At 37.6% G+C, this 15,282-nt stretch overlaps 1 protein-coding gene across 5 annotated transcripts in view; it reads left to right on the forward strand.

Moving 5' to 3' along the window:
• Positions 1–11,237, forward strand: part of ECPAS (Ecm29 proteasome adaptor and scaffold) — a 97,313-nt gene extending 86,076 nt beyond the window's left edge. For all 5 annotated transcript variants that reach the window (XM_037027326.2, XM_037027325.2, XM_037027324.2 and 2 more), the window contains 13 exons: positions 122–211; positions 1,293–1,359; positions 1,929–2,020; positions 2,107–2,173; positions 2,405–2,596; positions 3,149–3,357; positions 4,195–4,238; positions 4,333–4,525; positions 5,819–5,957; positions 7,893–7,998; positions 8,235–8,323; positions 10,086–10,157; positions 10,955–11,237. In XM_037027326.2, the coding sequence (XP_036883221.2) occupies positions 122–211; positions 1,293–1,359; positions 1,929–2,020; positions 2,107–2,173; positions 2,405–2,596; positions 3,149–3,357; positions 4,195–4,238; positions 4,333–4,525; positions 5,819–5,957; positions 7,893–7,998; positions 8,235–8,323; positions 10,086–10,157; positions 10,955–11,091 (1,497 nt within the window). In that variant the 3' untranslated portion in view covers positions 11,092–11,237. The remainder of the gene's footprint in view (positions 1–121; positions 212–1,292; positions 1,360–1,928; positions 2,021–2,106; positions 2,174–2,404; positions 2,597–3,148; positions 3,358–4,194; positions 4,239–4,332; positions 4,526–5,818; positions 5,958–7,892; positions 7,999–8,234; positions 8,324–10,085; positions 10,158–10,954) is intronic.
• The last annotated feature ends 4,045 nt before the right edge of the window (positions 11,238–15,282 follow it).

A 15,282-nucleotide genomic window follows, 5' to 3' on the forward strand; every position in this document is an offset into this window, starting at 1 on the left:
ATTTTTCAACTTAATGTCAAACCCAGTGGGTGCATATTTGACATGGACAGTTTTTAATTGAAGTTTGATACTGACATAATGATTTGCTAAGGTTAACTTTGTATTCATTCTCTTCCAAAAGTGCCTGCAATATCTTGATGTGTCGGTGTTGGGTGAGCTAGTTCCTAGATTATGTGAATTGATCAGAAGTGGTGTGGGTCTTGGAACTAAGGTAAGTAAGTGTCTTTTTTACAAGAAGAATTTGCATCTTCATTAGTTTGGGCCAAAAATATAACAGCCATGTGTTTGAAATTCGTATTTTTCCATAAAACCTAATATTATTTTACATTAACCATTTTGTTTCTGTGGTTTTGCACTAATAACTTAAAACATGTATCTCACTCAGGATATATAACATGTGACTTTCAGTAAATCATTTCTTACTTTTTTAGTGGCATCATTTTTGTCCCCTGCTTGCTATGTTCATACTCTCTGGGGCTTTGTTCACTATCAGTTATTAGTGGCCAGTCACATCCAATTACCAAGGGGTTGTTTTTTTGGGTGGTTTAGCGTTTTTCACAGAGGAGTCAGCAGATGTGTTGATAGGAAAATGTCTTCCTCTCCAAGAACTTGGAGGGATCCCACGCTGCCCCACCTTTAAAAACAAGCAACTCACATGTGTTTCTCCTGACAGAATTAACACTTGCTTGTATTTAAAAATTTTAGCATTTACAGATCAGGAGAAAGTTAAAAATTGTCCATAAGTGTACCATCCAGAGAGAATTGCTGTTAATATTTCAAAGTATTTCCTTCTAGTCCATTTTCTGGACTGTGTATGTCTTCTACAGTGTCCTCTTTAATGGCTGTATAATATTCTGTTGTGTGACTGTAACATCATTTATTTAATCCATCAAGGAACATCTGATTTGTTTTTAACTTTTTTGATGTCAAAGCACTGTGAAGAATGTCTTCAGGTACATCTGGAGCTGTTCCCTTTGGTTTAATTTCTAGAACTGGAAATATGAGAACAAGGGTGGACAAGTTGACATCTTTTGCCCTCCTGAAAGATTGTACCAATTTTCCTTCATACTTGCAGAGTATGAAAGCACCTGTCGTCCTGTTGGAGGTCTTGGAAACATTCTTTGTGTTACTGATTAAAAAGTAGGAGTTTTCCCCTTTCTAGAGTGAATTCTTCAGGGGCTGTTAGGTTTTATGTATTTCTTATCTTTTAATTTTTGATACCTAAAATAAAGGGTTTGATAGACCGAACTTGTAACCATCAAATTTAGACCTCTGCCTTTGTAACCCTGTAGGGAGGCTGTGCCAGTGTCATTGTGTCTTTAACTACTCAGTGTCCCCAGGACCTAACACCTTACTCAGGTGAGTTTGTCACAATCATACGTGGTAATATTTTGGTATGGCCATGTCTTGTGTGACAAGGTTTTAAAAGGAAAAACAATTATCTTTCAGACATGCCTGTGATACTACTGATGGTTTTTCTTTCTTCAAACTCCCCTCTCTACCTGGATCTCTTTGCAAGAGGTGCCAGGATGATCAAGTTAAACAAGTTTTCACTGTTGTGTGTTTGACCATTTTGTAGTGGAATAAGGAAGTGAAAGCATCTGCCTCCCCTATAGGATTAGCTTACCTTTTACAGCTAGCTTTACATCAGCATTTTTCTTTTCTTAGATTGGCTCCTAGATGGGGCTAATAAACTTCATGTACCTAGTGCTCATTTTTGCAACAACCTACAATAAAAGACACAGATTAATCTTTAATTTACATCAGGCAGAAGGAAGCAAATGGAGTATGAATGTAACATATAGGGTTCTAAACTACCATGGAATAAATCAGGTATTAATTACAAGGTGAAGTTTGTTTTGGTTCTGGGAACAAAGCAGAACATTTGGTCAACCAAGGGTCACATTTTTCTCCTTTACTTCTGATAGGTAAACTTCTGAGCGCTTTGCTTAGTGGTCTGACAGATCGAAACAGTGTAATTCAGAAATCCTGTGCATTTGCTATTGGCCATTTAGTTAGGGTGAGTTGAATTTCTTTAGTTAAAGACATACGATAAATTGGATAATTCTAAAGAAACAACTAGTATTGTTACTGTTTCTTCTTCAGACCTCACGGGATAGCGGCACTGAGAAGCTTCTGCAAAAGCTCAATGGCTGGTATATGGAGAAAGAAGGTACCTTTCTTTTCCTGTTTTATATTATTTTTAACTTAAATGTTTGCAGTCTAATGAAACAATACAAATCACGTTTTGCCCTCTGATTTTGTGTACTTTGCTAGGAACATTTGAATTGATTTTACTGATTTGTTTTGCTGTGGTACAAGTTTAGTGTTAGTCTGTTTAGATCAGGTACCCTTAAAAATAATAACTATCATAAAGATGATGGTTTTTCCTTCTTTTCTTTAGAACCCATCTACAAGACCTCTTGTGCTCTGACTGTTCATGCTATTGGACGGTACAGCCCTGATGTATTGAAGAACCATGCCAAAGAAGTTCTGCCTTTGGCATTTCTAGGCATGCATGAAATTGCTGATGAGGAAAAATCAGAAAAAGAAGAATGCAACTTGTGGACTGAAGTGTGGCAGGAAAATGTACCTGGTTAGTAAGCAGTGCCTGTGAATTAAACTTGTTTCTTAAGAAATACCACACCTGCAATTTTTTACTTATATGTCTTATTCATAAACTCATAACTGTTACTTTCACAGGACCTTAACAAAGTGTGTCCCATTAGGTTTTGAGCATGTCCAGATTGCTGAGTTCTCAAGTCTGGCACCCAGAACTCTTAGCTTTCCTGTCTTGTTGATGCCCATGCGAGAGAGTAGAAAATCTGCCCAAGCAAAGTCAACCTTTACTTCTGTTAGTTGGGAGTGAATAGTGATTTTATGATGCCTTAGAGTATTACTTTTTTTCACCTTGATACATATTAATGGATGATGACCATTTGCATGACATCTTCCTGTGGACATAGCCAACTTCATTAAGTCCTACTATTGTAGTCCCTTTCAGAGAATAGTGAGACGTAACTATTGAGAGTCACTGCTTTAGACTGATGGTCACTGACTTTTTTCAGATGCACTCAAGAAAAATTGGTTAGTTTTTTTGTGTGTGTGTCACTTAAAAGTTGCTTTAATTTTGATTTTTATAATCTAGGTTCTTTTGGTGGCATTCGGTTGTACCTGCAGGAGTTGATTACCATTACGCAGAAGGCTTTACAGTCTCAGTCCTGGAAAATGAAGGCCCAAGGTGCAGTCGCCATGGCATCAATTGCAAAACAAACTGGCTCCCTCGTACCTCCATATCTGGGAATGATACTGTCTGCATTACTGCAGGGCCTAGCTGGAAGAACATGGGCAGGAAAGGTAAAGAAACCATTCATTCCCAGTTAAACTGAAGGTATCCTTGAATTATGACTTCATCTTCTGTTTTCTATAAAAATTAGAATCTGGTTTTGTGGAATGTCAGATGGACTGATTTTGTGAACCAGATTTCCTAGCCAATGAGAAGCATTGGGTAAACTTTGCCTAATTACGTATGATATTTCATCAAAGTAAAACTCACATGTCTTTGAATACTACACAGTAATGCTGGAGATTATTATTTATCCTGCTCAGCTTCCCAAGTTAAGTCTTCAATCAAGTGGTCACCATCTTATACCTACTGACCTCATGAACAGATCAGGATTGGGCATGTGGGAAACTGAGGAATAAGGTGGACTTATTCCTGGGACTGAGGATGCCCATCTCTGGGGCTTGTGAATTAGTAACAGTTTTGTTTTATGTAAGGGCGATAGTAGGATCTTTATAATGAGCACTCCGTGGGGAACATGAGATTGTGGCAGCATACTTGATGTAAAAGCTAGCAGTGGCTAGGGCAGTCCTATAAAAGAAGTACTGGGGTAGGAGACATTGTTCTAAGTCCATGGCTGACCTTTCTGCCCATGTGACCTTGGGCAAGCCAGCTCTCCAGGCTTTATGAAATGATAAATGGGGATGGAGGCAATGACCCTGCTTCTGTGGTTTGAAACAAAATTCTGTGAATCTGCTTGTTAGACAGTAAAGTGCATTAAAGAAAAGATGACTCTGGCTAATTTTTGTTGTCATAGGTATTAAATATTCCTGAGGTAATTGTAGTCATAGTACGGAGAATGTAAGTGACACATATGCTTAATAATATTCACTCATCTTTCAACCCTTTAGGAAGAGTTATTGAAAGCCATTGCCTGTGTGGTGACAGCTTGCAGGTAAATGTTCTTTCAGTGAAGATGCCATTTCTTAAATTGAATGTGAAAGCTGGAGCCTTTGTAACTGTTCTGATGTTTTGTATGGATCCTGTAGTGCAGAGCTGGAAAAGCCTGTGTCCAATCAACCCAGCACAAATGAAATTCTCCAAGCTGTTCTGAAGGAGTGTTGCAAAGAGAATCTCAAATACAAGATTGTGGCGATTGGCTGTGCAGGGGATGTCTTGAAGGCCACCAAAGAAGATCGATTCCAAGAGTTTTCTGAGATTGTCATACCTCTCATCAAGAAGGTAATGACCACTCAGGCCTGGTTTATACTTAAAAAAAAAAAATATTCCTCGGTGTCCTGTTTTCATATTTTGTTAGGACTGGTATAGCTGCAAAAATCCCCAAATATCAGGGCCTCAAACAAGATAGACATATGTTTTTTGTGTGGTGGTTTAGGGATTCTGGCTCTTTTTAGCTCCTTACTCTGCCATCACTAGAGTGTGGCCATTGTCTTCTTGGTCTGCAGTGTGTCTGCATTCTAGGCAGGTGATGGCAGAGGAGATGAAGAAGGGCCAAAGGGCCAAAGTAGGCATGTCACTTGTCTCTTGAGATTTCCTGGAAGCTGCTGCTTGGCCTCTTGACTTTGTCCCATTGGCCAGTGTGTGGCCAGATAGCCACAGCTGGCTGAAGATGAGGCTAGGAAAAGTAGTCTTCATTCCAGGCATCCATTTGCCTTCCATGAGAGAAGGTAGAGAGTGGATGTGTCTGTTTGTTTTTTAAAAACAAAGCAAAAAGATGAGTTTTTATGGCAAGGGTTTCACCCTGCAAGCTGGGAATCTCAAGGCTGCAGGAGCAGTGAGTTCCAGAGAGCAGATGTTGGAGTGAATGCACCGTCTCTGTCATAATTCTATCAGTGTGTCACTGTTAATTGCCTCTGTCATATATTAGGGGACTTTGATTAAAAAAAGACTGGTTTCATTTGAAAAATGAAGTACTTGTTTTTAAAGGCTGGGCACTCGTTCAGAGAAAGAATGGTATGGTTTACTTATTTTTTATGTGTGAAACTCAAGATATTTGAAATTGCATTCTTCTTGTGTTGCTAATTTGCAGTTTTTTAGGTAAAAGGGCCTTTTAAATAATTTCTGTTACATATTTAGTAACAGTGTATGGATTTGGGAGACTTACATTCGAAATTGATTACATCATCAGCTATCTGGATGAGTCATTTCTCAGCCTGTTTTCCTATCTTAGTAAGAAAGAGTTTGAATCTAGAGGATTACCCAGTCCTATCTTTAATTCTATGATTCTACTGTAAATCTTGCTATATTGTGCTCATGGTACTACATACACAGTATTGTTTTTTAACCTTTGCTTATAGATTACTTTAATGGACTTCCTCAGTTTATTAGAGAGGTCTTGTATTTCTATTTCTGTTCCAAATCCTTTTTACAAATAGGAAAACTTGTGGTAGAATTTAGCATTAAATTCTTGATTACCATCTCCTGCTCTGGGACCTGATTGTTTTAATAGTATATCTGTAACTTTGAAGGAATAAAGAAATTAAATTTGCTTTCCTTTTCTTTTGCATGTTCTAGAACTCACCTGAAAGCATTGGAGTCCAGACAACCAAAAATGAAGATGAGAATGAGAAGGAAAAGGAGCTCCAGCTGGAGTTTCTGCTGGGCTCCTTTGAGAGCCTGGGCAAAGCCTGGCCCCGAAATGTGGAGACCCAACGTAAGCACCCAAACCTGCATGGAGAAATAACTGTAACCAGAAGTTCCTCAATGAGAGCAAAGGTGTTCTGTGTAACAGCTGATAGTTACTGTTTCTTGTAGAGCCTGCCTGATTAATAGTTAGAATTATCCAATATAAATTTTACTTCTAAAATGTCAGATAATCTCATTGACTATTGTATGAATTTGCTAGGGCTGTGAAAACAAAGTACCACAGACTGGATGGTTTAAACAGCAGAAACTTATTTTCTCATGGTTCTGGAGGCTGCAAGTCTGAGGTCAGGGTGTTGGCAGTTTTGGTTTCTTCTGAGGCCTCTCTCCTTGCTTGTAAATACCACTTGTGTCTCTGTGTCCTAATCTCTTCTCACAGGGACCAGTCATTTTGGGTTAGGGCCCACTGTAGTTGCCTCTTTAAAGACCCTGTCTCCCAGTACAGTCATATTCTGAGGTACTAGGGGTTAGGACCTCAACCTATGAATTTGGGGGACTTAATCCAGCCCTCAACAACCATGATACATGTTATGCAGATAGATTGATTCTAACAGAATTCTGTTACTCTTTATAAGGCCCTATTGTGAGGAATCCACAGAATTTATTAGTGGGGTCTCTTCATCTCTAAATTAATGGCTTTGTTACCAAACCTTCAATAAAGAAGGGAAATCTCTGTTTCACTGAGAACCTCCTAACTTTTTGAGAGATTTTCAAAACTAAACATGTTATTTCCAAAGAATTAAGTAAATGAAAGTAAACCTTTATCGTTGGATTACATAGCGGTTTGTCAGGAGTCTATTGACAGGCCTTAAACTTCGGACATGCTACTCCTGTTTGCCTTGTGTTGGTCCCTGCAGTGCATCCTGCTGAACATCTCATTGTAGATTATACATGATTGGTGAGGTCCAAAATCAGACCTAAGACTGTCATTGAGCCTTGCCATCCTTGGTGTGAACTTGAAAATGTGTAATTGCTGTGTGTAAGAAGGGTTTTCCAAAAGATGCAGATTTGTAAAATGGTCTTATTTCTTGGTTATTATGTATGGACTGTAGTGGAAATCTGCTAATTTGACTCTGCTAGGACTACTAATTTCTCCTTGATAGGTGGAAAAAGTTGAAGTAGGGAATACAGAAAATAGATGACACATACACAAAGCACTTTATTTTAGTATAAGACATAGAAATATACATTCATTTGCCAGTTACTGACAGGCAGGCCAAGACCTTTGAGAATTTAACTATTCCACTTTGGCTATTCATACACATCTTACTCATAATATATCATCTACAATTTCTGGTTTTTGTTTATTTATAGTGGAGAAAGAAGTTACAGTCTCTTACAAGGCAGTTCAAGTGCAGAATTCTTCTAGATTTTTGCCCCCACCCAGCTTTACATATATGAACTGCACTAAATTATACAGCACTTAAAAAACAACCAGTTTGTTTTTATACCCCTGTTTCATCAGTGAGCATATTAATCATATAATTACAGTAACAAATGCAGTTGGCATAGCAGGTTTGGGGTAAAGCAGTGTTGACTCTTGGTAAGCCTATGGGTGCAGAAGCTTGTGAGTGTCCAGAGAGGAGCTCCAGCCTCAGAGCCCTGCTTTCTGGCTGTCATTCAGGGTGTTTTGGACGGAAAAGGGAGTGTGGTTAAGATTTTATATCAGTTCCTTGGGAGGAGGATATTGGCTTGAACATTTATGAACAGTTATATAGAACCTTTGTGGGGGATATTTCTGCTCAGGGGAATTTGTTTGGGAGTTGAGAGTGTTTTATTGAGATGTCATGGCTTTAATTAAAGGCATTTGTTTTGTTTTTTTCCTCTTTCTCTCTTTCTCTGTCCCTCTATCTCTCTTCTTGTCTCTCCGTCCCCTGTCTGTCGCTCATTTGCTCTCTTTCTCCTTCGCACTCTGTCCTCCTGTGTCCCATTCTCTTTTTTCCAGGTTGTTATCGTCAGGAGCTGTGCAAATTGATGTGTGAACGGCTAAAACTCAGCACGTGGAAAGTGCAGCTAGGAGTCCTGCAGTCAATGAATGCCTTTTTTCAGGGGTAACTTGCTTCATAGTTTAATAATTTATTTTGCCTTTCCCCTTCCCAATTTTTATATGTATATATATAAGTGTATATCACATTGATATATATAATCAGTGGAATTTTTCAGATTTTAAGACTAAAAAGTTGAAGTGCTGTCATAAAGTGATACCTGGATATAGAAATCGTTTGTGTCAGGTTTTGGAATGTTTCTTAATAACTAGCATTTAAATATTGCTTTCTGACTTGGATAGATTAATGCTTTTGGAAGAAGAACATGCAGATCCTGAGGCTTTGGCTGAAATTCTCCTTGAAACTTGTAAATCAATCACATATTCTTTAGGTGAGTGTGATAAACCGACACTGGTAAGGAGTCCTATCTAATTTTAAAGCTCAAGGTGCTAAGCTTCAGATATTCCCCACTTTGTGCTAGGATCTCAGTTTATGGAACAACTCCTGAACTATCCTGTTGGATATACTCAATATATATCCTCAAATTGGAATATATTAATCTGGAGCTGTAATTTGGATTTAACACCTAGGTTAGAGAAAGCTTTGTAATAAGTATTTTTTAAAAAGTTTTATTTGGAATGTTGCAGTACTAATACCTATAGGATCTATAGATCCTTGACTCAGAGTCACCTGTGAATGTTTTGCCCCATTTACTTTTATCATTTATCCTTGTATGTACGTATTTTTCCTGAACCTCTGAAAGTACATAACCAGCATAGTTAACAACTTTAGAAGTATTAAACCTGATGCAGTATTTTATATTAGATTTTTACCATTTATGTTCTAGGCTTTCAGTTGACTCGGTAATGTTCTTTATGGAATATCTTTGCTCCCCTTCTTGAATGGCTTCAGTCCTTGATTATTTATTGGATTTACTTGTCATATCTTTTTGGTCTCCTCTAATCTGGAACACTTCCTCAGCCTTTGTCTTATATGGCAATGACAATTTTAAAGAAAAAGTTCCTCCCTCCCCACCCCCCACCTTTTTTTTTTTTGAATTAGGCTGTTTCTCATTTGGTGTTTGTTGATGTTTCCTTGAGGTTAGAGCCAGGTAATGAATTCCCAGCTGGGATACTCCATAAGTGATGTTGTGTCCTCTCACATCCAGAGGCACATCCATCTGCTCTCATTGGCAATGTTAGTTTTGATTACCTGGTAAAGGTAGTACTCAATTTTCTCTTCTGTATAGTTACTGTTTTTCCCCCTTGTGTCTAACAAGCAGCCTGTGGGAACACACTTGAAGACTGTTCGTCTAACCTACTCCTCTTCAAAATTGCACCTGATAAGCAGTCTGGGAGAAGATGCTCCCTCCCTGTCTTTTTATCTGTTACCAGTATTGATTCATAGATTCCCTTTTCTCCCCCATTTGGTTTAAATTTAATTTTTTTCCGTAATTGGTCACTCCAGTTATCCCAGCTTTGGCGAATGGAACCCTCTTCAGGCTGACTGCTGGGTCCTGTTGGCAGGCCAACATCTTTCTCCCGGCACTCCCTCGCCTCCAGCATAGCAGGGTGGCAGAGGCTCATTGGTGCTCTTCTTGCCTGGGTTTGGGCGTGAGTTAGTGTTTTCAGTAGACAAGTTCACTGGGAACTAGATGCTGTGTCTAGAGTAGACACCAAGGAAGCATATTTCAGTTGTAATCCATGGATAATGACCTGGCAGCTAAGAAACTAGTCTTTGTAGGTCCCTGCCAGGTATCCCTGAGTTGGCTTTAGCCCTGGGTTGTGCAGTGTTCTTTGGTAAAATGAGGAGATCATGCAAACTTAAAGACCTTTCTTAGGTGTCATGTGAAGATGACTGTGTGTTTGAGATAGTGTCATTTGATTTTCCACTTCCAAATATTGCCTTTTCTTTAATGCTGATTTTGGTATTTTTGTTGACAGATTTTTGTTTTGTTTTTTTAAGTAAGGGATGTGGACACATTTCGAGTATTTGTTGATAATAAGCAAAGGGAAGCTTACTTAAGAACAGATGTATCTTTCCTTGAATTTATAATTTGTGAACATCTTTTTTTCAGTAACACTAAGTTTATCTTGGAGGTTCTGTTTGTAAGGCATATAAAACAAACATGAATTATATCATTTTCTTTTTAGAAAATAAGACCTACTCTTCTGTGAGAACAGAAGCTTTATCTGTGATAGAATTACTGCTTAAAAAACTTGAAGGTGAGTTCTTGATAGTTCTGATTGGGGGATCATAAAGCCAGGATACTTTATGGCATATGTTTTAGGAGTTTTTTAATTTTGTTTTTATTTTTAATAAGCATATACTCTAAAATACAAATTAAAAAATATATATCTGTAAGTGGAATATACAAAGTCAATACCTTTAAACTTTATTAAGTATTTAAATTTGATAATCTATTTTTTATACATTTAATGTATTTTGAAGCTATCATTATCTCAAAATAATAAAGTTTTTGTTGCTATTATGAATCCTGATTTAATCTCAGTTAATTACAGCACTCAGTTGACATGGTCGACCTAGTGGAGCTCACTGTACACACATATTTCTCAAACTTTCAGTATGCATATAGTTCTCTAATGTTTCCCTTAAAGGAATAATGAAATGTCCTCTGTTCAAACTGACATTCCCATTACAAAATTTATTGAAGATTTTTTTACTGAGCATATCTTATAAAGAGACTTTTTTGTTACTGTGTGCCTTGCCTGGATACTTCCTACTTCCTTCTTTGCTTCAGCATCCCTAGATTTTTTTGTGCCACCAAACTGGAGGCAGAGGATAAAACTCCCTGATATGCTCTCAGCTGACTGTCAGTAATTAGGTTATGAGACATGATCTCTTGAACCTGTGATGATTGTATACTGAATTATTATCAAGTAGTTGCTTGGCATTTATTTTGGGGATAGGCTATATGGAAGAAACGTGGGAAGAATAGTTTGGTTTTTTTTGCTTGCTTGTTCTGTAAGGATTCTTCTTGCTTCTTTCTCTTTCCATTCAGAATCTAAACAGTGGAAAAGTTTGACATCTGAATGCAGAGTGCTCCTCATTGAGTCATTAGCCACTATGGAGACAGACAGCAGACCTGAGCTGCAGGAGAAAGCATCATTACTGAAGAAAACACTTGAAAATCTGTAATGAAGTAGAAGGGGAAGAAACGAACAAGTGCCATGTTCTTCAGGGGTTGAAATGGCGGTGTTCTTTGAAAACCAAGTGGGGAAAAGTAAAGATTAATCTGTAGCATGCATCATTCCTTGGCTGAAATAAAAAAAAAATGCCTTAAATTTTGTTCCTTTTTAGCTTTATTTTACTTGATGTTTTTGAAGTATCTGGGCTGAGTGAGCTTAATGGAACCTTGGATGTCTGAAAGGTGGTTGTAGGTGAAGCTAGTAGAAATAGTTTTAAAAGACTTAGAGTTATTAAAGGAATAGATAAAGTTACAGAGGTAGCTGGATAAAAATCTGAGACTGTCCAAATTAAATAAAGTTGCTTTAGAAAGTAACTCTATAAATCACTTAGTTTAGCTCCCTTGTTTTACACCTAAAAAAATAGGCTATGAGATAACAGAGCTTCCTTTCTGGGGCCTGTGCAAAAGTACAGTATATATGTTTGATGATTTACCAGGATACTTTCTTATAGAAGCTGCTGCCAAACAGTGCTAATCCTGGGCTACCTGAGAACTTGGCAGGATGAGGTGCGTACAGGAGTCCTTGAACCAGAACTGAGCTGACCCATTATCTAAGCACCATTTGATTCTTGACATTCAGAAGCTGCTTTGTCTTGTCATTTGTTTAGATGACTGGTTTTTAGAAAAAGATTAGCATCTTTATAGGTTGAGAGGGAAAATTTGGTCTCTACGTAGTAATTCTGATCATCCTTTTACGGGCAGCTAAAGGTAGGTTAGTACAAGATTGCTTATTCTGTATTTGTGGTTGCGTATTTTGTAAAACCCAAACCAACAACAAAATTGAGAGTGCGTTGGTTTTAGACTATAATCTCAAAACTGTAAAAACAACTTAAAATTTGCCACCCACTTTAATGATAACAGGATGGCTATAGATCACCATATTTATAGAATACTGTATATATTTAATTAGCCATCTGGGAATAACATGATACCACTCAAAGTAATCAATGTAGCTAGAGATTTTCCCTCTCCTTATACTGCTCAGTGCCTTGCCTGTGGGTGTAGGGTAAGGGAAAAAAAAGAAATCCAATACAAGTGTTATGGCAGACTGATAATTCTCTAGCTCACCTTGGATTCCAAGCACAAAACGGGTTTATACTCAGTACTAACCCCTTACTGAGATTAACACCAGGGTGGGAGCACCATGTTTATTTGGTGGTCTCTACTGACCAATGTAATTCAAACTCTCTTGATTGTGAACTTTTTAGGCCATGACTCAACAGCGTGTGTGTATGTGTGTGTGTGTGTGTGTGTGTGTGTGTGTGTGTGTGTGTGTGTGTGTGTGTGTGTGTGTGTGTGTGTGTGCATGTGTGAATGAATATAAAATCTTTAACTGAAATAAATGTTTTGTAAAATAATATGTATCAGTAGACTTTGATCCCATCCCCCAAGCCTCCTACTGTTTTAAATGCTCTTCAGACCCACTAAATCCACTTTCTTACTCATAAACGGGTTGCATTCACAGTTTGAACACTGCCATAGATGGTGTGTAAACTTGGCTATCTATGCTATGCTGTGGAAACGGGGTTTACAAATGAAAATTTAAGTGTTTATTACCAAAACATCCTTTTATCCGATACTATGTACAAGTATGAGTTTTAGTAGCATCATGAAATTTAAGGAAACTGTCTTGCATTTCCACTTGAGAATGGCTTTTGCTTGGGGAAAAATCAACTTTGGGTGTTTTTCAGAAAGCCCATGGGCTGTAGGACATGGTATCTTCGGGCCAGTACATCCCCCTCTGCTCAGTGCCCCCTGACTTTGATTTCCATAACTGGGATGCCCTTCCTTGGCAAGAATGCAGTATAGGTCAGGTCTTTTCAGGAACTGAGAGTCTGAGGGCAGGAACAGTGCTCTAGCACATGTCAAGTGTTAAAATTCCATCAAATCTATGCTTTTAAAACTTTTTATTACTTTATACTGGGAATTTTCCATGGTGCTGAGAGTGGTGCTAAGATACTTGAACCGTAGTGCTTAGTGTTACTGAGTTATTTTAGCTTTCTAAGGACATTTCTAATTTATACCCTTAATGCCTTCCTCTTGACTTGTCATTTGCACAATTAGTAGTGCTAAATCATGGTCTCCCATGCAGCTTATGTTTGGTATGCATATGCGCACGTATTTATTTAAATGGATTAGTAACTGAAAGTTTGTCACTGTGGAATGTTGATGCTGGTGAACAAATGGCAAAAGGACCTTGTATGTTTGTCTCTTTGGCCTTCATTTTCCAAAGCTATCTGGAACAGATTTTTATTTTTTTCCCCAGTGCTACTTGTCATATACAAGCAACTGATTTACAGTCTAATTACTGAATTCCTTATTCCTGGAATTAGTATATTAGATATATCGTAGCAAATTTATTTATACATAAAAAGGAGGTACCTGAAGTTTGGTGATTGGAAATCAAAACAATGAAAGTAGTATAAAATTGTTTTTTTGGTGATAAAGACTGCTGTTTTCTTAATGTTTGCATCCAGTTTACGATTGCCAGTGTGTCTACCTGTAATACAGTTTACGTGCACAATAAAACTGAGTGCCACCAATTCCTCAGTGCTTTCTCCTTCTGTCTTTTACTTGTGTATTCACTAATAAGAGAAAGGAGACGAAGATGCGCTCTTGTTGATCTGTGCTCTTGTAGCAACTGCAGTATGTGAACACTGCTTCTTGGGGGTGATTCTCCCTGCTGCTGCCACAAGATATTCATGCTGCTTGTTAAGTACAGGGAGTTATTTTGACATTGGCACTCATTATAATGTACAGACTTGTTAACTGGATATATATGTAACAGATTTTTGTATTTTATATGCACAGCCTTCACAGAATCTCTGCAATATGTACTCAGCTAGCTAAGCTTGTGATATAGTCTTATTTGAAAGGAAAATCCTACCCATGCCCAAGAAGATACTAAGTGGTAAATAAAAGCTGCACAATCTTTTCTTTTGAAGTAGTGCATTACTTTTCACTGGTTCTTGAGGAAAATAGTTAACTGCCAAGGCCTCGACTCATTTTACTTTGAAAACAAAAAGGGCTGCCTTTTTTAGCTACCTCTTACTTAGCAGAAATCATTGGCTTAAGTGTATGGGAATTCCAAGGCAAAGCAGAAAATGGGGTGGAACACTTCAAAGATTGCTGTCAAGTACTTGGAGAGAAGTAATCATGGGAAGATTTGATTTTTTTTTGATAAAAGCAATCTCAGATGAACACATAGAAACAGGCAGTTCTGTGTTTGACCCAGATTAACATAAAAACTACAGACATAAAATGTCAGAGGTACAGGCATCTCCTATACTGTACACTGCCAAAAAAAAGTTTTAGGTTGTAGAAGATAGTCTTAAAGCTGAGATCACCTTGGCTTTTTCTCTGGTAGCAGCCGACAAGCCTAAGGTGTTCCCTTCTGCTATGCTTTTCTTCCTTTTTTCCTTTCAAGCAGGTTGCAGATTAATAGATTGGAATAACAATTGGTTTTTAAAAAGTGGAAAATTGCAATGTTACACAAAGTGAAAGAATCATTATAATGCTACACAAATTGAAATAATAAGCCTTTCCAATGATGCTCACTGAAGTTTTAAGTTTTTCTTTACCTTAAAAAATGATGTATTTCTACAGTGTAGCACAGAGAAGGCAAATAGTGAATCTGTGGCATATTACTACACTGATGGGCAGTGATTGCATTGGGGTATGGGTGGGGACTTGATAATATGGGCAAATGTAGTAACATTGTTTTTTAATGTGAAACCTTCATAAGAGTGTATATCAATAATACCTTAATAAAAGTTTTTTTAAAAATGATGTATTTCTGTTACATTTAAGGACCATTGATAAAGCCTTTTTAAAAAATATGGATAGTGAGAAGACAGCAAATAACACCTAATTTTTGCTTGAGTATTCCTGAAAGGAGTATAGAAAAGGTGTGCTTTTCTTTGTATTTATTCTGTTTGAGGTTTGCTTAGATTTTTGAATTTCTAAATTTTTGTGCTGCACCAAATATGGTATATTTTTGGCCATTATTTACTCACAATTTTCTTATGTGCCATTCTCCCTTTATTCCTGGGACTCCAATTACACCTATGTTAGCTCATTTGATACTACCCTACAGGTTGCTGAGTCATTTAAAAAAAACCCTGCCTTTAAGTTCACGAACT

Source organism: Manis javanica, chromosome 2 (genome assembly GCF_040802235.1).
Source record: "Manis javanica isolate MJ-LG chromosome 2, MJ_LKY, whole genome shotgun sequence".
In the NCBI taxonomy this organism is placed as follows: Eukaryota; Metazoa; Chordata; class Mammalia; order Pholidota; family Manidae; genus Manis; species Manis javanica.